At 40.6% G+C, this 26030-nt stretch overlaps 2 protein-coding genes and 1 long non-coding RNA gene across 7 annotated transcripts; 2 read left to right on the top strand and 1 right to left on the bottom strand.

Annotated features, from left to right (window-relative positions):
* The first annotated feature begins 601 nt into the window (after positions 1–601).
* On the top strand, positions 602–6262 carry LOC127780500 (uncharacterized). Its single transcript, XR_008018793.1, has 2 exons — positions 602–689; positions 4876–6262. It is a non-coding gene; the product is annotated as an uncharacterized LOC127780500 (long non-coding RNA).
* Positions 6263–6455: 193 nt separating this feature from the next.
* Positions 6456–9561, bottom strand: LOC127780499 (peptidyl-prolyl cis-trans isomerase FKBP19, chloroplastic). Of its 5 annotated transcripts, none has more exons than XM_052307418.1 (10): positions 9318–9561; positions 8565–8663; positions 8359–8444; positions 8203–8253; positions 7978–8058; positions 7781–7825; positions 7491–7546; positions 7305–7380; positions 7081–7218; positions 6456–6998 (listed from the first exon to the last, which is right to left on the bottom strand). In XM_052307418.1, exons 1-9 carry the CDS (start codon positions 9436–9438, stop codon positions 7120–7122), a joined length of 714 nt encoding a protein of 237 aa, XP_052163378.1. In that variant the 5' UTR covers positions 9439–9561; the 3' UTR covers positions 6456–6998; positions 7081–7119. The 5 variants fall into 5 exon arrangements, with proteins under 5 accessions (XP_052163378.1, XP_052163379.1, XP_052163380.1 ...); XM_052307419.1 differs by having other exon boundaries at positions 6456–7010; positions 7086–7218; XM_052307420.1 differs by having other exon boundaries at positions 7115–7218.
* A 4743-nt stretch (positions 9562–14304) lies between these two features.
* Positions 14305–16246, top strand: LOC127778459 (uncharacterized). Its single transcript, XM_052305064.1, has 2 exons — positions 14305–15106; positions 15190–16246. The coding sequence occupies exons 1-2, from the start codon at positions 14343–14345 to the stop codon at positions 15905–15907; spliced, it is 1482 nt and encodes a 493-aa protein (XP_052161024.1). The 5' UTR covers positions 14305–14342; the 3' UTR covers positions 15908–16246.
* The last annotated feature ends 9784 nt before the right edge of the window (positions 16247–26030 follow it).

Raw genomic sequence — 26030 nt, 5'->3', positions numbered from 1 at the left:
AGTAACAATGCATCATGATTCATGCATGCACAAGCTCTAGCTCTAGCTGTCTGTGTCATCCCTTGTTTTGCATTCTTGGTTACTGAACTTTTTAGAGCAATTGTTTTGGGTGTAGCTATATTTATGGCGCCATATTTTTCATCAAAAAATAGTCGGCATGTATTTACATTGTAAGTCCCTAAATTACATATGTAATTTTAGTGTATTTACAATGTAAGTCTCAAAATTACATATGTAAGTACTAAAATTACATATGTAAATTCGAAAATTACATACTAATTACATATGTAAGTGGGATGTAAATGAGGTGTAACTACTGTGTAAGTGGCTAAAAAAAATCGACTGTAGCATATGGCGCCATATTTCTAGCAACTCCGATTGTTTTTTCAGAACTTTTCTGAAGTATACTCTTTTTGAGATAGAGATTCTGAAGTGTACTGGACCTAAATCCACTATTCCTACAAGCCATTACTGGGCCTACTATATTGGGCCGTTCTTATGGGCCTTACCGAGTGCAATGATCGGCCCGGCCCGGCCCATTAGCCTCTCTAGGTTGCCTTGCTTACCCTAGCCGTGCCGCTCATTCCTCCTCCTCCGCCGCCTCCGCCGCCGCCGGAATTGGTAGGGTCCGCCACCGCCGGCCATCTCCAGCGTTCGCCGGTGTTCTCAACGACGTGGGAGCAGAGCAGGTGAGGAACACGTTAATGTTCCGAGACATATTTACGTTTCGTTTAGCTTCCTGTTAGTTTTCTTCTTTGATCTAAGATAGATATGGAGTCCTTTCCTCTCCTTACTTGCGATTTCTCTTGCTGTCTCTGAAAATTTCCCGTACGTTTGTGTGGATAGATTCTGCAATGTGCTACATGAGGATGATATAAGATGAACCAAAAACCTTTATCTTGCTTTAGATTTGCTGTTATTTTGTACCTTGCACTTTGTTTTTGTCATACTCAGGTCGCGGTTTCCGTTGTGACATGAACTGCATTTTTTTTTCAGATCATGAGTGTAGTAAGAAAATTAAGCCCGGTTTCATAACATGTTAAGTACTTCTTGCAGATACATGTTCACTTTTTTTCTCAAACAAAATAATTGTGCATTACTCGAATAAAAATGAGGATACAAGACATTGCAATGATGCAAGAGGATCATGCTCACAAAACAAACTTCATGAGTTTGAACCTCAAGACAGCAGTGCATGTACTACTGCTATTACATAGAAGACATGTATTCTGTTGCCTCAGAGAGGCCTAACTAAGAATCTTAAACAACGACACTTTAATTTTGCCCCAAAGAGGCCTGATTAAGTAGTTTAAAAAAACTAATTCAGTTCCTTGGTGCCCTGCAATAGCATTAGCATATCCCCCACCGGAAGAAAACTCTGGCAGCATATCATAGAACCACCAAGTGCTTGAGGAACGCTGTAACCATCAGCAACTTGACCTATAAATTTCCATCGATAGTGTCCAAGTCAGCAAGCCAGTCGACATCAGCCAAAAACTGGTCATCAATAGGAGGAGAACACAATGGTTCAGCAGTAGCAATGCCATCATCACTGACATCAGCCAACAACTCCGAAAGGAAACTGTCGCTGAAGGTTGGTGTATGGACTGCATTTTCATTCTGAGGTTGCTCCACGGGAGTGCATGCTTGCACTTCAGCGGGTGGCTGATCCCCAAAATGCATTTGCCATTGCGTGAGCAGGGGAACCGCCGATGATTGATTAGTAAGTGGCTGTTGCACCAATGGAGCATGCATTGGAGGAGGTGCCACTGTGTTCTGCGGCGGTGATACTGGTGGTAATTGTTGGGATGGCACTAACTCTGGAGAAGGAAACAGTGGTGGCCGTAGCGGAAATATCTGAGACCATGGTGAGCCCGGCACTGGAGGTGGAGGTATCATCTGAACTCCTGATGTCCCTCCAGGAAGTAATGGAGTGAATGGACGGTGTGAGGCTAAGAAGCGAGAACACGAGGGCTGCTGATGTGCCCACGCACTTGATCCACCAATTTGCAGCTTGCTGCCACGACGTAGGGGAGGCAGCCGCTTCTTGAAATCTTGCTGGAGCGGCAAGAGTACATCTAAAAGTTCACGCATATCATCGTGGCTGAGATCCTCTAGCCTGGAGAATAGATGCTTGGCCATACCCATACCTAAGCTCTCTTCTTGGGCCTCCTTGAAGCGCTGGATTGATTCTTCAGTCTTCTTGTCCTTCTCTTCTTCTTCATTCTCTAGCTGGACCAGCTCACTTTGCATTGACGTAAGCTTGGCCTTCAGTTGTTCATCGGCAAATGGCTCTGCCTCAGATACAAAAGCATCGACAACAGGTTTCACTGATGGGGCCCCAAAGAATTGTGCCTGTTGTAAATAATGCAATAATATAACCAAAAATTTCAAACGAATTCCATTTAACATTACAATAATAATAATACATTTCAAGGTACAGAATGATGACATATTCATAAGCATAGTGGGACAACAGTACCTTATTGTTGTCATGTAGGCAAATTGCGACGCTTGCATCAGTGAGAAGGGAGAGGTCATTTGCAAGCTTGAACAGCCCATCACGCCTCTTGCTGAGGGTGAGGCTGCGATCTCTATCCTCTTCGATGTACCTCACGCCTTTCCTTCTACCCCTCCTCACCATACTTGACTAGTAAATAGAGAGAGAATACTGTATAGTATACGGCGTAGCTTGCTGGCTACATATATATAGCGAGAAGGGCATCCTCAAATAGAAATCAAATTAATACGATACCAACAATATCTAATTATAGTTTTATGGTGAGAAAGACATTTTTGGATGTTGAATGGCCTAAAAACGAAAGCGATTAACTACATACCATGTAGCTAGGTTGATTTATATGGTATGAAATGCATCCTCCAATGGATAATGGGAACTACCGCGTGTAAGTTGCAAATAGTTCCTACAAATCTACAGCGAGAAAGCCATTTTCCAATGGAGGATGGGAACTACTAGTCGATTATAGCTTGTTGGAGACCTATTTTGAGAAAACCATACTCCAGTGGAGAATGGAAATTGCTATGTTTGCAAATAGCTTAGTGGAGATGTATGAGGGGAAGACATTCTCAAGGGAGAACGAGAATTGCAATTTTATTGCTGCAAATAGCTTGCTAAAATCTATGAGAAAACCATACTCCAATGGGATTGGATACTACTATGTGAATGCTATAGAAAACTTCCTATAGATCACATTTACCAGGAAATGTGCTCCAATGATTGAAAAAGAAGTTTCAATCCTTGGAAATTGATGCCTAAATTCTGTCTCATAAATGTCCTGGAATGGAGAATGAAATCCACTAAGCTATAACTGCAAATAGCTTTGCAGAGATCTCCGTTAAGCAGGTATCCTCAACAATTGGATAATAGATGGACTACTATTAGTATTAAGTGATTACTGCAAAAGTTTTATAGAGATCTACGTTTAGCAACAAAGGTATCCTCAGTCGGATAGTAGATACTATTAAATGATTACTACTGCAAATAGTTTTATAGAGATCTGTGTCGAGCAAAAATGTGCTCCTTTGATCGATAGAAGCGATAGGCACCTTATATAGAAGGAAGTAAGGGTTGTACATATCAAGATGCTTACGTTTTATTTGTTTGGTGGATAAACACTCTCATAAAAGCTCCACACAATATCACTGACAGGTGGTACATCCTTCACATTGGCATGGTGAACTCCATTGTCAGTACCAGTTACGAAGTCTTTTTGCACACAACACTTTGTCTTTAGCATGGTAACATAATTCCAATTCATTGAAGTGTCCACAAATGCGTAATTCTACCAATACATGCTGATGAGAGTACAACTTTTGGACATTCAAATATTTGCAGATAATCCACACATGCCAAAGGAAAGAAAAAGAAAAGCAACAGGGAAAAATAGGGATAAGTTATTTGATTCATAGGTTGAAGAGTAGCTTTTATGTATTATTCTAAATAAATGGATTGAGATTAAGTGTCTGGCATTAATTAATTGAATGTCTATTGGCAGTGAGTAGAATAAAACTTGTATTAGATGCAAAAAATTCCTTGGGGTCTCTGCCTAGATCATCCCTTGATGTATCAGCGTGTATAAATCTTTTGATCATTGAATAATAAATTATATGGTGTATGTTTAAGCAACAGTGACAGAAGGTAGAAGACAGATTGTTGTTGGAAAGATAAGATTTCTGCCATGATTTCCTTCTCTGGTATTCCTAAAGAAATGTTGAAAAGAACATACTTGCTCAGATCCAGACTAATATAGTAGAAAATGCCACCGTGTTGCAGGACCCTATTGTACAAACCTAATAATGCTAGGTTAGTGATCCGTGATTTGATTTATGATATATGTTTGCTTCTAATTGGCTGTGGAAGTTGGAGAATTCTGATCCAGACTAGTATAGTAAAAAATGCCACCTTGTTGCTGGACCCTACTGTGCAAACCTAATAATGCTAGGTTAGTGTTCGTTCATTTGAATCTTATGATATACGTCTGCTTTCTAATTGGCGGAAGTTGGAGAATTCTGAAGGACCTCGACAAGAGATGATAAGTATGCAGGCAAGGTCCACTCCATTGATCACTGCAAATATAAAGCTTCTGATTCTCGTTTTATCTTGTTTGGTGGCTGTTAAGGATGTGTTTTTCTTCTTTTGTAAAAGGGTAACTAACCGGTAATGATCTGCATAGGCATTTCTGGAAAGCAGACAATTTCCTTAACACTTAAGTTAATTTTGACTGGGTTAACTTTGGGTTTTTTGGTGATCTGAAAAAGCAACAGCGCTGCTTGTTTTCGGAAAGCGTTGCTCACTGGTCCCACTGAGATTGTGTTCAAATGTGCTATTGTATTGAGTTTTGGCTTCCCTTGCAGAAAGAAGAACATCGTGTGGAACTTCAAGTGGGATTACGGTGAGCGAGCGGGAAGCCACTCCTGGAAGGCAGTCTGTGCATTTAACTGGAATGGTTTTTCCTTTTGGAGTTGCTGAATGCTGATTGTTGACTTCTAGAAAGGTACCAAATTGGCAAATTTGGCTCTCCATCTCTCCACAGAATTCCCTCTCCATATTCCAGTGCACTCCAACAGTCTCTCCATATCCCAACGGCTAGTTCGCTCTCCATAGTACTTCCTCCCTTTCTTAATGAAATTGGTCGACCGAATCTTTCGGCCGACTCGGCAAAAGTTCGCTCTCCATATTCTAACACACTCCAACAGACTCTCCATATTCCACTCTCCATATCCCAACGGCTAGTTCGCTCTCCATATTCCAACACACTCCAGCAGACTCTCCATATTCCACTCTCCATATTACAACAGCTAGTTCCCAACAGCTATTTTGCAACACTATATATAGGCTCCTCTACCTCTCTACCAGGCCACCACAACATTCTTCTTCCTTGTTTTCTTCTTCCCCTCCACACCACAAATGAATCACCTTGGCTTGAGTTTATCCATGCAAATTGCATTGGAGTCGTCGTCATCGGATGATGACGACGAATTCATGGCTGCAACAATACTCCTAGTACATGCACACTGCCAAACCAGGAGACGACGACGACGACGACGATCTGAAGGCAGAACTAGGTGGAGGCGACAGAGGGAGGAGCTGGCGCTGGGTGGAGCCGGCTATGCGCGGGACGAGGCGGCTGAGCTCAATGAAGCTCAGGAGGACACGCCACCAAGGGAAGAGGCGGCCCTGGTAGGGGTGAGGCGGCAGCAGACGGAGGAGCCAGAGCTGGGGGGAGCCGGCAATGCGCGGGACGAGGCAGCCAAACTCAATGGAGCTCAAGAAAACGCGCCTCCGAGGGAGGAGGTGGCGGCATGGGACCTCGAGCCTCAGCTCGGTGCTCTGCTAGAAGATGGAGATGATCATCAGGATGGAGAGTCACAGGGGCTGCCAGATTTAGCCACCTGATTCTCTCATTTACATTTAGCCAGACAGATGGAATAGCAATGCAAAAAACCAATCTGTTGGAGCACCTGTTTTTGCATGTTTGCTTCTTCTTTTGTTCTTTTGGCATGGAGAATGAGATAGCAAGTCCCTTGGAGATGTTCTTAGTCTGGCTGTTGATGCTTGTGGTTAGTATAGGTTGTAGTGCTCTGCATATGTTCTTTGTGGAGAATTCTGGAGGATGTTGAGTAGCATAGCAATGTCTGTCCAATTGCATCAGCCATGCACTCTGTTTTCTACTCATTGTTCAACTCCTGTCAATGAAATGGGTCCTTGTCGTCTGATTATGAAAGAAACAATTGGGGTCCCTGCGTATGCTCTGATTCCTTGCTACTCTGGCTACATCCATCCAGTTCTGAAGTTCCATTGACATTTGACAAATAACGAGCCATCTGATCGAGTAAACTGGTCATCAACTGCTTATTTTGAGAGGTCAATTCAGATTTTTTTTTTTGTTTGTAGCATTGATGTATAAGTGGTTCATCTCATATCAAGATGGTTTGAATAATAATTACTGTCGTAATGAATTCGTCCGTGGTGTCAGTTCTGTACAACAAGCATTTGGCATACAATATTTATGTATATATGCTTAGAAAATTTTCTGTTCATATTCAAATTGATGGCATATATAGGGCCTGTTTAGTTGGCAAAAAAATTTGCCCCTACATGTCACATCGAATATACGGATACACATTTAAAGTATTAAACGTAGTTTAATAACAAAACAAATTACAGATTCTGCCAGAAAACTTCGAGACGAATTTATCAAGCCTAATTAATCCGTCATCAACAAATGTTTATTATAGCATCACATTGTCAAATCATGGCGCAATTAAGCTTAAAAGATTCATCTCGCAATTTCCTGTCGAACTGTGTAATTGGTTTTTTTTGTCTATTTAACACTATGCATGTGTCTAAACATTCGATGTGACAGCATGAAAAATTTTGTTTGGAAACTAAACAGGCCCATATTTACATGTCGACTGGTACTGGTACGACGCCAAAAACTTGTGTGTTTTTTCTCCAAGTGGTCAGCAACATTGCCCTGCAAAATGCTCTGCCATTTTACTGGGTCAAGCAAGACAAATGATAGAACGGTAAATGAACATGAAAGAAGCCAGAATTACTTTACTTTCAAAGGAACAAATGAACATCATATACATGTACTATTGACTTGGTATAATCTTCAAAAGCTCAATGTCAAACAGGAGAGTTTTATCTATCAACCCTTGATTCCTCAGAACAAAATCCAGAGCCCTTTGTCCCTGAAAACAATGTTATGCTGGTTATTTAAGAAAATTGATCGACATAATTTGTGCATCCATGCCAAAAAAAAAAGAAGAGAAATTACCGAGAATGTCGTTGGTTTTGGACCCAACTTGTTGTAGTCATTGTCTGGGTATCCAAGATCTGGTGGTACTATTATCCTGAAATGCATAAATTTCATCCATGTTACATTTACATGTCATAAATATAAACTATAAAGATCTACCTATATTGAAACTGGTTCTTCAAAAAAGATAAAATGACTCCTGACCTCCTAACTCCACCTGGAGCCATGTCTGATATAGCCTCCTCAAAAGCTGGTATGACCTAAATGTTAAAAATGCAATTTGTCAGAAAGGCACTTGTACAGAGTTACAGACAGCAGCTACAAGATTCTCAATTGAGCAGAATTGACTACATTTCTATGGAGTTGAAATTTTGAGCATTTGTATACGAACAATTGAGTAGTTAGTTTTCACTAACATGGCCATGATAAAAGGAAAATAGTATGAACCAAAAAATGATACACTAGATGCTGGCTAGATTAAATTTGTCATTCACCTGTCCTGATCCAATCTTAAATTTAAAGAAGTCTTTATCACCACCCTGCAATTCATATTACAGATGTGGAATCAATCAAATAAAATAAATAATTCAAATCAAATCTAAACAAATATCTGTGCTGCAAAGCGTTCCAATATTATTGAGTGTATTCCTTTCTGTAGTGTAAACTACAGTCTACAGGTGGCAATATGTACCTCAAAGGAACCACCTTTGGTCTTGTTTCGAGCTTCAAAAATGCGACCATAGTATCCAATTGTGTAGCCATCCCAATCAACCTTAAGTGCACTCACACAATCCAAATCTATATCAGGGTTGGCATAAATCAACAAATGATAACACTAAAGATTGAAATATGTATAACACATGCAAATATACAGATTATCTATGGGTGAACATCAAATGTGGTGCTTATAACTCACCACTACTGTTTCCCCTTTCTTTGGAGAAGGCCCATCACCAACTCTCAAGTCCTACAATTTACCATTATAATTATGAACAGAAATAAGGAACATGTGTGATCATGCCTGGATAATGCTACAAAATGTAAATCACTCCATAAAAGTATATATATTCACCTTGTACTGAAGACCTGATTCTGTTTCAGTGTAATCTGGGTACTTCATCTTCGTCTTTCCATAATCCTTCCCACGAAGCGCAGGCACTGAAATTGCGACATGAAAGAAGCAAGACATGATTAACAGTATGTGCTAAGAGTGATTCCATTCTACCTAAAAAGTAAACAGATCACTCAATAGAGTATCGAGTGTGATAAATGACTCACTATCAGCAAACTCAGCTTTTGCTGCCCCCTTGTCGAAGGAGCCAATGCTGATGCTGATTGCAGGAATCAACAGCAGTCTTCTTCTATCCAACATTCCACCTGTACAGAAGTAATTAACAGTGTCTTGTAATAAGCATTTAATTTTGGAGTCAAAATAATCCATTGATGCTTTTGCCTGCTCTTCAAAAAAAAAAAATCCATCGATGCAATATAATTATTCTTGCAACAGATTCTCTTCGCTTATTATTTTTCTTCATCCAGTAAACATGCATATCATGCTTAACATCATTGTTAATCCCAAGAAATTTATCTTCTCATAAATCCTCAAGACTACATTGAGTTCTCATATTGCATGTACTTGGGACTTGGGGATGTACTATTATGTTGATGCTCCAAATGTTTGGCCATTTTTTTTACTAGTCCCAATTCAGAATTGTAGTATAACACATAGTTTAATTGGACAAGGGAAATTAAAATGCATCCCGAGGCCTAAAGTGGCACTATCACAATAACCAATGGCTTCTTCAATCCTAATCATTCATGGTTTCAAGACAAGTATAACATGAGAAAATGCTTGGAAATGAGTTCCTATAAGCTATTGAGTGTATTGGCAGCACCACAGGACTACAAATTCCCAACAAATTTCTGCAGCAGTATTTCACACTTTCAAATGAAGAATTCTTTTCTTTTTCCCCCAGACTGCGAGCTGCGGCCTTGAAGAACCCTAGACCTCTACACGCGACGCGAGTTTACCTGGCACCGGCGCCAGAACGGTCGTCGATGGTTGAGGCCCATGGCGGCGAGCCTTTGTCAGCGAGGAGGGAGGGAGAGGGTGACGAGCCGGTATGGCGGCGAGCGCGCGCACCAAGTCCATCGGAGTCGCCGGAGCTCGTCGGAGTCGGAGGAGGAGGAAGGCGATGGCGCCGGCGTGTGGCGTCGCGTAGCCGCGAGAAGGAGATAGGCTTTGCTTGCTGCTGCCTCATGCGTCGCTTGGACTGGGCTGGGCTGATACGGCCCAATTAGCCCATTTCTTCTCTCTTTTATATGTTTTTTCTCTTCCAAAATTTTACTACTCTCTCCGTTTCACAATGTAAGTTATTCTAGCATTTTCCATATTCATATTAACATCGATATGAATGTGGGAAATGCTAGAATGACTTACATTGGGAAACGGAGGAAGTATATAGGAGTACTAATGTTATCTAGATTTTTATAGCTTTGTAGTACTCTTATATGTAGTTCATCGAAAAAAAATTAGTGTTGGCTACTTCCTTAGCCAATTAGCGCACTTATCGAATAGTAAATTAGTGTACGTTTATAAGGATAAGTTTACGCGTGTTATGAGCGCATGAGAGGTTTGTTCTGTGTTTCTTATTAAAAAAATGGTAACAAGAACAATGCAATGCAAGATTCCCTGCAAATATAGGAGAGAAACAAGTTGCCCCAATTAAACATTTGCTTTCTCCTTAGTATTTGATTAATTTGGTCAAAGTACAATCACTAACCAGGCTTGACTACAAGCTCGATCGATCATCTTGTCCTAATCCCTGCATCCTAATCGCCAGTCAGGTCGATCAGGATTAATTACTACTCCTAATCCATTGATTAATCAGCTCAAGGTCTTCAAGTTTTTGTAACGGTTCACCTGTCGCCGCATTGCATCGGCTACCGGTATCCTCAATGCAGTAGTGGTCAAAGTATCCAACTCAACTGAAACAAAATCTGCAAGTTAATTAGCCTCTGACACAGCTCTGACCTATAACAAGTTCACAACGAGGGTTTAAACTAATCATGCCATCACTGATCGAATCCTTGTAAACTGTATGTTTGATTACATTTCTCTCTTCCCATTTGTAATTAATCAAATCGGGCGCATGCTGCAGCAGTAAACTACTCGCACGAGGCCTGCAAGTTTGTTTGTTTTTTTCAGAGGTTTGCAAGTTGCTGTAAATTGCAGTGCAAGCACACTACTCGATCGGATAAAATTAATCACATGATCTCCTGGCGTAAAGCCAAGCCCAGCTTGGTGATTAGTGGCGTGGTTAGTAGTAGTTTAAATTGTACAATAGACGAGATCAGAAGAGCACAGGTGGAATCCTATGTTGTTGTACTGCTCTGCTTGTTGTGTGATGCCTGCTCAGATACAGCATACGCAGCTTAATTACTGAATTATTCTTCAATTGAACGATTTGTGCTAATTGTACTCACTGATCAACATTGCCAAGCAAAGCATAAGATCTTTAGGCCATGTTTAAGGAGCTTCTGCTATGGTTTCTCTTAGAATCTCCAGCTCCTCAAATCATCTAGATTGTCTTCTAGATTCTAAAAATATATGATTACATAATAAAAAATAAATTAGAAGTGAAAAAACCATACATATTTTCTCATGGATCCTAGAAATATATGATTATATAATAAAAAAATGAATTAGAAGTGAAAACCTTAGAATTTCAGCTTTGGTTATTCATCAGTCGTATTTCGAATCATGAGCTCCTTCAAACAAAACCTTAGCTTAAGACAGGGCGATTACAGATTAATCACCTGACAGAGTGACAGTAGTACAATTGAACCTAACGGTAGATCATATCAATCATGAACAACACAGCGACAAACACTGAATTGCCTTCAAAAACTAATAAAAAGCCCCTAGTACTACTATAGCTATTTAGGATGCAACTAAGGATGCACTTTTGGATGATTAAAAGTGCACCCTTTTTCAAAACGTCAAACTGTTGATAAAGAAAAGAAGAAGGATGCTGTGGGTCTAAGCTAGTACTACTACTGTAATCTAATGAAGCTGAATTTGCAGACAAAAGCTCTTCCTGCTGGGGCCAAATGACAAAGAAACTGAACCCAACCACTGGCTATCAGCAGCTAATTGCCAATCAATTTAGGGTTAATAATTTAAGGTGATGGCATTAAAGAAATGATTGCTAGCTGCAACAAATAATTGGATAGTAGAAGATGATGTGATCACCAACAGCTATGGAGCAAGCAGGAGAATTAGTGGCCATTTGTTGCTCCAGCTGGGAGCAATCAGGACAGGACAGAGAGCAAGTCAGAGGACGTACTCCCTCCGTTTCAAAATGTTTAACACCGTTGACTTTTTAGCATATGTTTGACCATTCGTCTTATTTAAAAATTTTTATAAAATATGTAAAACTATATGTGTACATGAAAGTATATTTAACAATAAATCAAATGATATGAAAAGAATAAATAATTACTTAAATTTTTTGAATAAGACGAATAGTCAAACACGTACTAAAAGGTCAACGGTGTCAAACATTTTAAAACGGAGGAAGGTCATGCTTAGCTCAATTAGCTTGGTATTGATGATAGTGCAGGCCCCAAATCAGCAGGCTAGCTAGTAATCTGAATAACACAAGATTTAGAAGGGCAGTCTAGCTCAACAGTTCAATCTGAATTACAAAATATCACTCCCAGAATGCATATAACTTTATGTATAAAAATAATCTAGATAATTATACATAAAAAAACTACTCCCTTTATTCCTAAGTACTACTTATCACCAAGAACTATTCAAATTTGGGCCACTTATCTTTTTTTTTTGCAAAAAGAATAATAAGCACTTAAAGATACCATATTATCAAAGATTATTATGTCCTTAGCATTAGCACTAATCTTCGTTCATCGTAGTCTAACCATTAAAAAATTACTATTATTAGTCAGTCAGTCCATTTCAAAATATAACAACCTTAATACTACTACTAAATAAAACATCACATAATATAATTAATCTGAAACATGTCCAAATTAGTCATTATCTAAAAAAAAAGTCCAGATTAGTAGAATTAGATGATATTCTATTGTGTTGCTATGTTTTTTTTTACAGATAGAGTAGTAGTTTAAGTTAGAGCAACGATTTTTTTTTTAAAAAAGTGACTGGTATATTTTACAAGTTAAATTATACATTAGCGTTAATTATATTGTGGAAATCGTGGCAATGTGGAAAACAACAATCACAGGATGCGACAGCACACGTACCCTCTTCCTACCTGAAAATAACTGTAGCGGCACGAGCACGAGCTGGTCAGTGTAGTAGTACGTACAGGTGGGCCCCACCCCCTTCCGTTGGCTCTGCAACCCAAACAAACAGCTGGGAGGTGGTCCAGCCAGCGCAGCCTACACCACCACCGCAGCATGGGCATTTCGAATTTGAAAGAAAAAAAACATAATAATTTCAAAAATTTTAAATCAAAACTAGAACAAACCCCCATCCATCCAGTACAGCCTGTTCCCAGCTGCCCCCCTCCTCGTCACCCCTTCTTATCCTCTCTCTCTCTACACACTCTCGCTGACAGGTGGGGCCAGCATACGTCGGGCCCACATGACATTGACAGTAGGGTAACGTGAGCTCGCGGGACGGATAGATGCGGCTGTACCTGTACGCACGCACGGATTCCTTTTTTTTTCTTTTTTCCCTTTTTTTTCTCATCATGTGTTGTTTGGTACTGGTACGTTCTGCCTCTATCCCGTGCCCTGCTGTCTGCACTGCACGACAGCAAGATTATCAAAAAGGGCAAAAGAAAAAAACAGAGATAGCGTACTCTGATCCTTTTTGTGCAGGTCAAATCGACAGGCTGTTTAGGTTTCGTGATTCGTCGAGCAGGAATTTAAACCGCACTTTCCGTATCAGCCACTGACATTCTGTACTCCCCGGTAAAAAAAAACATCGGTAACCTCCGTCCTTAAAAAAAAGAAAAACCTTGATTTTCGTGTCCAACATTTGACCATCCGTCGTATTTAAAAAAATTATGAAAAAAATTAAAAAGATAAGTCACACATAAAATATTAATAATATTTTATCATCTAACAATAATAAAAATACAAATTATAAAAAAATTTCATATAAGACGGACTGTCAAAGTTAGACACGAAAACTCAGGGTTTGTCTTTTTTTTTTGAGACGGAGAGAGTATGAGTAAAAAATGCAGTAAAAAAAACTTTCTTTTTTTCTATTGCAACGAGGAGTAATCCGTTCGTAATACTTAGAATTTGCTTAAAATATAATAATATCTTCACCAACATTCCCTTCTTAACCAATCATAATCCTGCACTATTTATTTTTCCCATATACCTTCACTTCTCAATAATTTTATATTTTACATATTTTCTTAATAATCGTCTCTAACTCTAAAATTTTTTATATTTTGGGATCGAGGGTAGAATTATTTTTTAGATGGGGTTCCGTTATTTTTACCCACAACCGTTAACGACTTGACTCCACTTCAAATCGCAACTAACCACCCGAGCCCCGCGGGCGCGGGAGTTCCACGTACTGAGGCTGACAGTGGGGCCCACGAGGAGACCCCCGATCCCACTCCACGCACAAATCATCACTCACCGACACCGTGGGTCCCACCGAACTCCCGCCTTCCCTTTCCTCCTCCCACGCAAACCCTCTCCTTTCTTTTTTCCTTTTCCATCCACTTCACCCACGGTAAAAACTGCAAAAGGTTAAAAAAAAAGAAAAAAATTACCGCGGAGTTCGAGTTATTTCCGGCCACAGCGATGGCCCCGCCGCAAAGCGGCCCGCAACCCGGATCCGGTGCGACCGCGCCACACGCATCCCCACGCCACCCTAACCACACCCACACGCACGAAACCTAATAGCCACTGACAGGTGGGGTCAGAAACACCGGGGCCCACATGGAAGTGAGTTGGGTATGAGCTGGATCGCGTGAAATAGTAGTAGCCTCGCGCGGGAGGGGGATCCAGGCTGGCCACGGCAATGGCGCGCGAGTCTTATACCCTATGATCCCTCGTCACCGCTCCTTCCACCTCCCCCACCGCCATCGCCATTGCCGCCGACGAGGAAGAGGAGAAGCTTCGAGTGGAGCGATCTCGATGGACCCGTGCCCGTTCGTGCGGGTGCTGGTCGGCAACCTCTCGCTGAAGATGCCGGTGGCGCCGCGCCCCGCCGGAGCCGGGGCCGGGGTGCACCCATCCACCTCGCCGTGCTACTGCAAGATCCGCCTCAACAAGCTGCCGTACCAGACCGCCGACGCGCCGCTGCTGCTGCCGCCCTCGCCGGAGGCATCGGCGGCGCCGGCGCCGGCGCCGGCGACGGGCGCGCTCGCCGCCGCGTTCCACCTCTCCAAGGCCGACCTCGACCGCCTCACCGCGAAGCCGTCGCTGTTCGGGTCGCGCACGGCGAGGCTGAAGATCGTGGTGTACGCTGGCCGGAGGGGCACCACGTGCGGCGTCGGCGGCGGCTCCGGGAGGCTGCTCGGGAAGGTGGTCATCCCGCTCGACCTCAAGGGCGCCTCGGCGAAGCCGGTGGTGTACCACAGCAGCTGGATCTGCATCGGGAAGCGCGGGCGCAAGCCCTCGTCGGTGTCGGCGGCGAACGCGCAGCTCAACATCACGGTGCGCGCCGAGCCCGACCCGAGGTTCGTGTTCGAGTTCGACGGCGAGCCGGAGTGCAGCCCGCAGGTGCTCCAGGTGCAGGGGAGCATGAAGCAGCCCATGTTCACCTGCAAGTTCTCCTGCCGCAGCAACAGCGACCTCCGCTCCCGGTAAAATTTCTTGCCCTCATGGTGTTCGATCAAATTCCCAGTCAAATGCCACATCGTTCTGACGACAATTTCATACGATTCAGGTCAATGCCGGCCGATATGGGGAGCGGCGGGCGCAACTGGCTGACGGCGTTCGGCTCCGACAGGGAGCGGGCGGGGAAGGAGAGGAAGGGGTGGTCGGTGACGGTGCACGACCTGTCAGGCTCCCCGGTGGCGCTGGCATCAATGGTGACGCCGTTCGTGGCGTCGCCGGGGACGGACAGGGTGAGCAAATCCAACCCGGGGGCGTGGCTAGTGCTCCGCCCGGGCGACGGCACGTGGAAGCCATGGGGTCGCCTGGAATGCTGGCGCGAGCGCGGCGCGGGCGCCGCCGCCGGCGACAGCCTCGGGTACCGGTTCGAGCTCGTCCTCCCCGACCCAACCGGCATGGGCGTGGGCGTGTCCGTGGCGGAGTCCACCATCCCGGCGTCGAAGGGCGGCCGGTTCGCGATCGACCTGACGGCAACGCAACAGTTCGGGCGGAGCGGGTCGCCGGCGTGCAGCCCGTGCGGGAGCGGCGACTACGGGATGTGGCCGTTCGGCAGCTGCCGCGGGTTCGTGATGTCGGCGGCGGTGCAGGGGGAGGGGAAATGCAGCCGGCCGGCGGTGGAGGTGGGCGTGCAGAACGTCGGGTGCGCGGAGGACGCGGCGGCGTTCGTGGCGCTCGCCGCCGCCGTCGACCTGAGCATGGACGCGTGCCGGCTCTTCTCCCACCGCCTCCGCCGCGAGCTCTCAGCGTCGCGCTCCGACCTGCTCCGGTGAGGCACACGAGGCGGCGGTGAATCGATCGATCGATCGGAATCGGGAACAACATTGTACAGCTAGCGCTAGCGTTCGTCGTCGTCGTTTTCTGGTCTCTGTCGTTTTTGTTGGGTGATCAGATTGTGTTGTGTTTTTTATTTTGTTTTTGAAATCACTACTCGTGATTTTTTTGTGGTTTTTTTGGGTGGTGAAATGGTGATGAGGGGGTTTGTAATTTTGGTAGACTTCTAGGTGCTTTTTAAAGTCTAGAAGCAGAGGAGGAAGCAGAAGAAGAAGAAGAGCAAGTTCGGGATCATGATGAATGAATGAACAAGTTATAAAAACTTTTCGTGTCTATTATGTTTTAAATTTCAAATTCGGAGTTTATTTTGGCCAAATCGGTCCCGGCAGTCAAAAAGGTGTGTGGGTTGTTGGAACTTGGAAGGGAAGAGAGAGGAACTCGCGCTCTCACCAGCTGGAGTGGAGTGGAGTGGAGTAGAGTAGGAAGAAGACGAAGCTGAGGAGCCCGAAGTGGGCCGGCCGAGCTGGAAAAGGGTGACTGGGCTGTGGGGCCCACGGCCACATGGGATGTCTCGTTGGTTGCTTTGCTTTGGTCATGCTGCACAGGCCGGGCCCACCCGGCGGGTTGTACTCTTCCTATCTGTCTGAGTATGCGGGGTGGGTCCCACTGGCTCGTGGGTGGGGCCCAGCGGGTGGCAGAGAGAGCGGAGAGTGGAGTGAAGCTGTGTGCTGCTGCTGCGAAGTGGGTGGTTGGGATCGGTGCCGTCGCGCCGCGCGTAGCTAGCGCACGCCATGCGCCCATGCTCATCGCAACTTTGCAAGCCACAACTCCAGCCTTCAAGATCCAAGTATGCGGGGCAAGAAAAAAAATACGTCATCCATCCTAAAATATATAAGTACTTTCAGCAATAAATCCAAACAATTATTCCTAAAATATATAAGTACTTTCAGCAATAAATCCAAACAATTATGGCCCATTCGAATCCACTGCAAGGAGTGGATAAAATTTTGGATTAAAATGGCACGCTTTTTAAACTGCTAAACGGTGCGTTTTGTGTGAAAACTTTCTATATGAAAGTTGTTCTAAAATATCAGATTAATCCATTTTTTAAGTTTGTAGTAATTAAAACTCAATTAATCACATGTTATTACCACCTCGTTTTGCGTAAAATACTTAATCTTTATATTTATTTTCATCTTCAGGAGATTCAAACACCACTATATATGTGTCTAAATTTATAGCTAAAAGTTATTATATTTTGAGACAAAAGTAGTATTACCGTCTCCGTCCCATGTAACCTAAGATCGAATGCCATTTAACCTATAAAGACCTTTATGTATACTACTATGAAAAGGTATTAATGGTGGTGGTGGCTCACCATTATTATTTACTTTGACAAATTGTTCTACTATATATTTTCTGATATTACACGATAAACTAATATTTGTTTTAATCGAATGAGTACTATGTATTCAAATAAGCAAACAAGTAATACTAGCATATTTTATAAAAACATATTATTATTATTATTATTATTATTATTATTATTATTATTATTATTATTATTATTATTATTATTATTATTATTATTACCCATAGCAATATGCTAAAGAGCTCTAGTACAATTTCTTTCCCACAACTGCTGGTAGCAGTACATGGACCAGCAGAAAAGGAATTCCGGTACAAATGTCTTCTTGATTTAAACGACTGACGCCTCCATTTTGGAAAATAAATCGAATGTGATTGGAATTGAATTGAAGCAAAGCAAGAGGGTCAGGCCCAGCTGTTGTTCAGCAGCTTTCAGCCAGCCAGACATGAGACAACCCTCCCAAATCCAACCAAACATAGCTTAATTCTTCCTCTACCTATCTCTTGTCTCGCCTTCTTCTCCTAAACAAGGATCCAAATCATGCCAGCTCACCCCTCCCTTGATTCATCAATTCCCTTACCTATATAGCTAGCTATAGCCAACACTCTGTCTCGTCATCAAATTAATTATTACACTAATCAGCTGGTAGCATGTTAATTACGTCTTGTTTAGCTAATCATGACAGCTTAATTCAACTTGTTCGCCATTAATTTAGTTTAGTTTAGTCTAATCCAGTCTTGTTATTAACAAAAGCTTTCGATCGCTTGCATTGGAGCCATCTGAATTGTATCATATGTTCTTGAAAAATTATATATAAAAAGGGGATTGCAGCTGCTAGCTAGCTGTTGATGATGCGGACCACTCCTAATTATGTGAAAAGTGTTATATGTACCTACCTGAAATCTTGTAGTACTCCTACTACTTAGCTGGGATTATGATGAATGCCTTTATGGATTAGTGTTCATAAAGATATAAGTATATCCATTAGACATTGCACAAAATAATAAAAATATATAAGTATATCTTTATGTTTGTCTAAAGGAGATCAAATGGATTGACCTGAGAAATTAATTTTTCATATAAATTAGTGAGATTGCGACGTGCAAGGCGATATTGGCACGTAATATATATATGTGTCGTTGGGACTGTAGTACATTGAATCTTAGCTGCAAAGTTTTTTGAACCAGGTCAGTACTCCTATATAGCAATATTATTTTCATTGTCAAAAGCAGATAGGGCTGTCATTATATTGCTACTTTATCATCAATATATTTTTAATTAGCCAAATCCAATTATAGTGTCTTGTAATGGCGACTAGAAACAGTGGCTCTATCAGATCTCTGTATATGAAATGAAACGAAGAACTAGTAGAAGAATATATATGGAGATTAGCTGTACACATATGCCTTTGGAGTCAAATGACTGTAAAATAATTGATGTTTATGATTAATAAACATGTTGGTCCTACGACCCAGTAAGATGATCCGGATCTATTGTTTCTTCCTCAGTGTATTGTAAATTTGTAATGCCCAATGAAGAAGGATACGATGCGATCGAATAGTTAGCTTCTTGGCACATTGTAGACTCACACGTGCACTCGTCCCCCACGTGTATAGTATCAGTCTATCAGATTATCAGAAATGATTCTTCTGCTCATGCATGCATGGATCAAATTCCCTTCACAATGTGCACGTATAGAAAGTTAGAAAATCGATATATAGTAGTATAAAATAGTTTAAATGTTAGCTTGGAGCACTGTACATGCATGTTCTGCAGTAGTAGTAGTTTCTTTGTTACTTCTTGGAGCACTGTACATGCCTGTTGGTATAGTCCATTTTGTTTCTCCAAGAAAGCAACTTCAGTGCTTATGTTGGTGTTTGCCTCTTGCAATGGGGTCTCATGTCTTAAAACCTTCGAGAGAGAGCAATAGAAAGTATTTACTACCCATGTGTTTAGGATAAGATCATAAAGCACTATAACAAAAAGGATATATAAGATCGTAAAGCACTATAACAAAAAGGATTTTGACATACGAGTCACCTTCTAGCTTACATCGTCTGCCTGTGATGGTATCGGTCCGAGAGGAGGATAAGATCCGTATGAAAAAAAAAATCAATTTTTACAGGTTAACCTCCTAACAGGCCTGCCTGCGAAAATAAACCTATTTTCATAAGCGGTACTGTTAAGAGGCCCACCTAGCACCAGGCCAGTTATCAGCCCATCCCCTCCCCCATTCTTTTCTCTCCTCTCCTATCTCTTAAAAAAAATCTCCTCACTCCACACTCTCCTTACCCCTCTCCTCCAACGCCCCCTTTCTCTCCTCCACCAACTGTAGTCCTCAGCCATGATAATGGTGGCGACGGTGGCTAGGGCAATGACGGTGGGTGGATCCAGCACCAGTGGACGGGGCAATGACGACGATGGCTCCTTCGCGCTCTCTCTCCCTCTCTCTTACTTTCACCTCCACTGCCCATCCTCTCTTTCTCTCTCTCTCTCTCAATATGCAGGACGACGAAGGCGTGTGAGAAGGTTGGCAGACTGCGGCGACGACGTCGGCAGGTCCAACGGAGGAGGTGTGCATCGATGATGATATTGGCGTGCTTCGACAGGGGCAGCGGCGTCGCCTCCTTAGGACGTCACCGCCGCGGATAAGGTCATTTGTAGTCGAAGTCACGTTACTTTGTCATTGACATGTAAACCCGTGGATCAGTGACAAAGGCACCGCATTTGACTGCAGAGAATCTCAATCCCTCCGCCGTCTCGAGAGTGCACCCCCCTCCCCGGTGGTGAAGGCGAATACAGAGATTGTTGCTGAAAATTATTATTTTAAATAGTGTATAGAGCATTTTCTACAGGACCACTTGACAAAGTATATTGCTAGCTAGAAATTAATGAGCTGATCCAAGCAACCAGTAGCATTATTAGTGTGGTTACTACGTATATATACGTACAAGCTACACATATTAGCTAGCAAAGGGTGGTTAGATGGATGATACTTCCTCCATTTCATAATATAAGTTATTTTAGCATTTTTTATATTTATATTGATGTTAATGAATCTAAATGAGAAATGGTAGAATGATTTACATTGTGAAACGGAGGGATGGAGTAGCAGTTTCCAGGCCCAGCTGTTGCTCACCACTCCTTCCTTCCACTGATACACACATCAACACACACACAACACGTACCAAATCAGGAGTAACTAAAAGCTATTGATACGGCAGCATCACAAGCAAGCTGGAGTAGTAGTAGCTCGATCAAGAGCAGCTAAATCCGATATCCAATTGAAGATCCACAATTAATTGCTGCAATGGAGTAATTGTAGTGTACTTGTGTTCAGGTTAATTGAGCTGGTAGCTAGTAATAGTAGCAGTGTTCTTTATTTATAATTAAGGCGAGTATATGTTGGTATAGTACTTCTATTTATTGTACTAGCAACTTAATTATCGATAAACCTTGGCCTTATATATATATGTACCTTAGCTTACCGAACCATTCATGTACCACCAGAGCTGTTTCGATTAATGATTTATGCAGCTCATGTAATAATGAAACAGGCAGGAGTATATATATTTTTCCTTAGGTAATGAATAGGCAGCAGTATATGCCTGATATATGCATGCACGTACAGATCGATCGATGTTCATATTTAGTTTGTAATTAAGTAGTACGTATATATGCTACTCCAGTACTCTGGGGAAGACGGACTGACAAATGGGTCCCATTTGCAGCGGGTGAATTAGCATTGAAACCTAGTATTGGGTTTTTTATGGGTTACCTGTGTACTGTACATCTCGCATTACTTGATTTTTCTCGACGCTTGTTTTTGGGGCTGTTAGATTCCCCGGTAAAATTTTTTACCCTATCCCATCGAATACTTAGACACATGTATGGAATATTAAATATAGGAAAAAACTAATTACATAGATTGCGTATAAAATACAGGATAAATCTTTTAAGTCTAATTGTTCCATGATCAGACAATATGTTGCTACAGTAAAAAAAGTAATGATGGATTAATTAGGTTTAATAAATTCGTTTCGCAGTTTACAGTTGGAATCTATAATTTGTTTTATTATTAGTCTACGTTTAATACTTTAAATGTGTGTCCGTATATCCGATGTTACATGCTAAAACTTTTCACCCGGGTCTAAACACATCCTAATTTTTCAAGCTGCTGTTATTGATTACTACGTGGCGCCGCCGCGCAGACTGTGTGATTGATTTGGTGTGGATTTGGGATGTTTAGGATTGGATTTGGTGTATTTGGGATGTTTGGGATCAGATTTGTGTGGATTTGGGATGTTTGGGATTGGATTCGAAGGAGCTGTCGTCGGCTTCTGCCCTTTGCTGCGATTTCCTTTTTCACCGAAATTGGTTTGTGTAGACGGACGGCATAATTTAGTCGCATGTGGAAATTGATTACTATGAAAATAAGTAATTTCCACGTCTTAATTAGCAGGCAGCACATTCGGTCGTCTGCAGAAATTAATTTTGTAGTAGTGACATAACATACATGTATATTCAGTAGTACCTGATCGACTGAGCTGGATCCTACTCAAGGCATGCGTTAGATTGTGAGGAATTGAAGCTTGCAAGCAAACTAGTACAGCTGGTTCGATCAGTGAGGGCTACTTTATTTCGTTTTCTTCTCGATCTCGTTGATCATATATGCAGACAGAGGCAGCTGGTTTTCAGGTTTGGCTTTAGATCGAGAGGAGCAAGCTAAAATAAGTATCTGTACGTAGTGCATGGCAGAGGAGCAGCAGGACGATACAGCAAGAGAGAGAGAGAGGAGGCTGCAGGAAACTTGTTCGATCTTTGTAATCCAGTCATGGCCCTGTTATGATAAGATTAGGATAGTCTGGACTTCAGTTCAACGTATCAAGTCAGAGGTAAGCAGTCACAGGACTTTTGGTGATTTTTTTGAACCTGATCCACGATGAATCACGAATGGACGACAGGATTAGGTAACTCGCTATAGTACTTAGTAAACAGTAAATCCACAGTGTATTTGTGTTGTTGCTACAGTACCCACGATGCACTGTATATTACTGTAGCTATAGACTTGTTTTTTTTTTTTTACCTAGGCGTACGTGTCGGGGCTGTACCCGTCCGATTCTATCGGGTTGAGATTCTCTGCCTGCAAAAACAGGTGAACCCATGTTCCATTAGAACCACATGTCTTCATCTTTGAAGAAAATCACTTATCTCTAGTCCAGGGCATGTTTAGATTGTAAATAAAATAAACCTTACTAAATTTTGGTAATATTAAAATTTTAGCAACTTTAGTAATATTGTCAAAATTTTAGCAAAATTTTAGCAGAATTTCTTATGTATTGACCAAATTAGACAACAAACTAACCATAGACAATTTTTTTGGTAAATTTACCAAAAAATAATATGGTTAAAAATGTCATCAAAGTAAGCAGACCCTTACATCCTAAGTCAACTGTGCCCCCGCTCAAGTCGACTGGAGTGTTTCCAGACAATAACAATCCCATGAGGTGTGATATGGCACCATCTACAGATTCTAATGAAGTTTTTCTCTGTTGGGTGCATTAGGGTCCGTCGGATGACAATCAGATGGTCCTCGATCGTCACTGCTCTAATACGACTTACTTAAACAAAATCCCTTCTTTCTTACGTAAACAGAATTGCTAAAGTACCATCGAAAAACTTTCAAATGTAACTATAGTATAAAATTGTGGTGTAACTATAATGTAATTACACAATAGTTACATTGTAACTATAGTGTAACTGCACTGTAACTACATTGTAATATCTATATCAGTTAGATATAAAGTTTAATACTTATAATACTTATACACAAGTTATATTATAGTTACAATATAGTTATAGTACGTGAAATTATATTACAATTATACTATAGCTAGATTTGAAAGATTTTTCATTAAAAATTAAGGCAATCTTTTTAGATAGTCTCTACATAAAAGGATGAACAATATAGTATTCTAACCTATAAAAAACTATATGAAAAATGTTACAATTCATAAAAAACAAAATGGCATATAAAAATATTCAAAGTAACTAAAACCATATAAAACATTAAAAATAAGCATAATTGCACATTACAGAGCACTACATTTTTAATTAGGCATGGAAACATTCAATTTTTTTATGTTTAGGCACCTGGAATATAACCATACCTATCTATCTATTAACTTATTAAAGGAATAGAAAAATGAGCTTTCACATTCACTCAAACGGCTTAGAAATTCTCATATTAATCGGAGAAAAATAAAAACAGAGTCAATAGAAATACAATTTAGAAATAGTTGAAATTCGTATATAGAAATATAATTTAGAAATAGTTGAAATTCGGAATTAAAAATAAGGAATATTGGAAGAAGTGACTAGAGTCCATATAGAAATACAATTGAAAAACAATAGAAATTCGGAATTAAAAATAAGAAATATTAGAAATAGAGTATAGAGTCCATATAGAAATACAATTAAAAATAATAGAAATTCAGAATTAAAAAATAAGGATTATTGGAAGAGGAGACTAGAGTTCATATAGAAATACAATTAAGAAATAATAGAAATTCGGAATTAAAAATAAGGAATATTACAAGTAGAGTATAGAGTCTATATAAGAATTTAAAATTAATTAAAATTTGGAAAAAACATAATAAAATTAAAAGTACAGTTTAGAGTTCGTATAAAAATACAATTTACAAATAACTAAAATTCGAAATTAAAAAAAATGAGAAGAAGAGTCTAAAGTCAATATAAGAATACAATTTAGAAGTAACTAAAACTCGAAATTTTAAATTAAAGAATATTGAAAGATAAGTTTAGAGTCCACATAGAAATATAATTAGAAATAATAAAAATTCAGAATTAAAAATAAATAATACTGGAGTCTATATAGAAATACAATTTACAGATAACGAAAATTCGAAATTAAAAAAATAAATATTAAAAGATGAGTCTAGAATCCATATAAGAATATAATTTACAAATAACTAAAATTTGATATTAAAAATAATTAGTAATAACTAAGACGCATATAAAATACAATGAATATTATACAATAGTAGTTTCGTAAAGGTAGTACAAAATTTTAAATTATGTTGTGATTTTAATATATTTAAATAATACATTGAGAAAATATATATGCTACTCTCTCCGTCCCACGATATAAGGGATTTTGAGTTTTTGATTGCAACGTTTGACCACTCGTCTTATTCAAATTTTTTTTGCAAATATAAAAAATGAAAAGTTGTGCTTAAAATACTGTAGATAATAAAGTAAGTCACAAATAAAATAAATAATAATTTCAAAAATTTTTGAATAAGACGAGTGGTCAAACGTTGCAAGCAAAAACTTAAAATCCCTTATATTATGGGACGGAGGGAGTATTATATGAGAGAATATAATGATGCTAATCGCGTAATCTGCGCGAGCCACTATGCTAGTTAATATATAATTTATCCGTATAATTAAATAGATCATGCATCCACGGGTGCTCTCTCAACCTTCAATCAATTATCTAAAATTAAAAGAGCACTACCAAATTGGTACCAGAAATATATAACCAGATAAACGTACGGTAAATTAAGCTACTGGTGATCATGGTTGTGGTGTGCTTCACCTTCAAACCATATCCCAATGAGAAGGGCTACGCCATAGAGAGAAGCAACAACCTTGAGCATCCTCCTGAACCTCCTCCGACCTGCATCTCGTCTCATCAGTTCATCCACAAACCGATCCCGATCTGCGCAACGCCTACAGTAATTATCGCCTCCTCCTCCATAATTACGATCTGGCGAACTTGTGCAGCTCATCGATATATTCACCTTATTAATTAACCTACAGTTTAATAACACAAGAATTGAAACACACATGGCTGGAGAGATATGGCTGGGGATTGATTGTGATTGAAAGAAGAGAAGATTAATAAGAGAAAGAACCGAGTTGATTCATTACCGATTGATCCAGGAACAAGATAGATCGATGGATGATGCAACCCCCGGTTTATGGGAGCGAGAATGCGAGATAATCACCGTACTGCAGATCGTTAGAGAATATCAATGTTACATAGAGCAACTGTTTTATCTCTACAACTGATTTATAGCAACAGAATCGGAAATTCGGAATAGGGATAGATTGGTATGCTGAGTGATGCGGACCGGATCGTACGACGATCTCTGCCTTAATTGATTGTGGGCCGTGGACCGGGCAGTAACTTGTTGGGCCACTTTAATCTCGCAAGTTATGATGGGCTGATGTATATGGGCTTCTTTCTTATAATGTTTGGGCTCTCTCTCTCTTGAAGCCCATTAGGCAGCTACTATACTAACCGTACTCTTTTTAGGCTGAGTTTGGTTACCAACTCATTTGGCTCCTTGTTCACGCGCACGCTTAAACGGTGTCTTTTTGCAAAAAAATTAACATAGACTGAAGTTTTTTAAAAAATTATATTAATCTATATTTTTTAAAAAGCTAATACTTAATTAATTATATGCTAATGAGTCACTCAGTTTTGCGTACGCGAGAGATTAGTTCCTAACAATAAGTGCCGAACACAGTCATAAAGTCTACACAAAGGGTGTTTTCGAGAGGAAAAAAAGAGAAAGTGATAAGATACACAAAATAAGGTTAACCATTAGCGTATAATTAATTAAATATTAATTATTTTAAATTTGAAAATAGATAGATATAATTTTTAAAATAATTTTCTATGGAAAATCTATTAACTTATTAAAGGAATAGAAAAAGAAGCC

This window comes from Oryza glaberrima, chromosome 7 (assembly GCF_000147395.1).
Source record: "Oryza glaberrima chromosome 7, OglaRS2, whole genome shotgun sequence".
NCBI classification, from domain to species: Eukaryota; Viridiplantae; Streptophyta; class Magnoliopsida; order Poales; family Poaceae; genus Oryza; species Oryza glaberrima.
Note: the sequence above shows the minus strand (reverse complement) of the source record. Positions and strands in the feature narration are given on the sequence as shown.

Excerpts from the sequence above, each read along its gene's own strand:
- LOC127780499 (XM_052307418.1), bottom strand. The coding sequence starts at position 9,438 with ATGGACTTGGTGCGCGCGCTCGCCGCCATACCGGCTCGTCACCCTCTC. Across the intron at positions 8,664-9,317 it reads CGTTCTGGCGCCGGTGCCAG|GTGGAATGTTGGATAGAAGA; the intron begins GTAAACTCGCGT and ends ACTTCTGTACAG. Across the intron at positions 8,059-8,202 it reads AGAAAGGGGAAACAGTAGTG|GTTGATTGGGATGGCTACAC; the intron begins GTGAGTTATAAG and ends AGTGCACTTAAG.
- LOC127778459 (XM_052305064.1), top strand. The coding sequence starts at position 14,343 with ATGATCCCTCGTCACCGCTCCTTCCACCTCCCCCACCGCCATCGCCAT. Across the intron at positions 15,107-15,189 it reads AACAGCGACCTCCGCTCCCG|GTCAATGCCGGCCGATATGG; the intron begins GTAAAATTTCTT and ends CATACGATTCAG.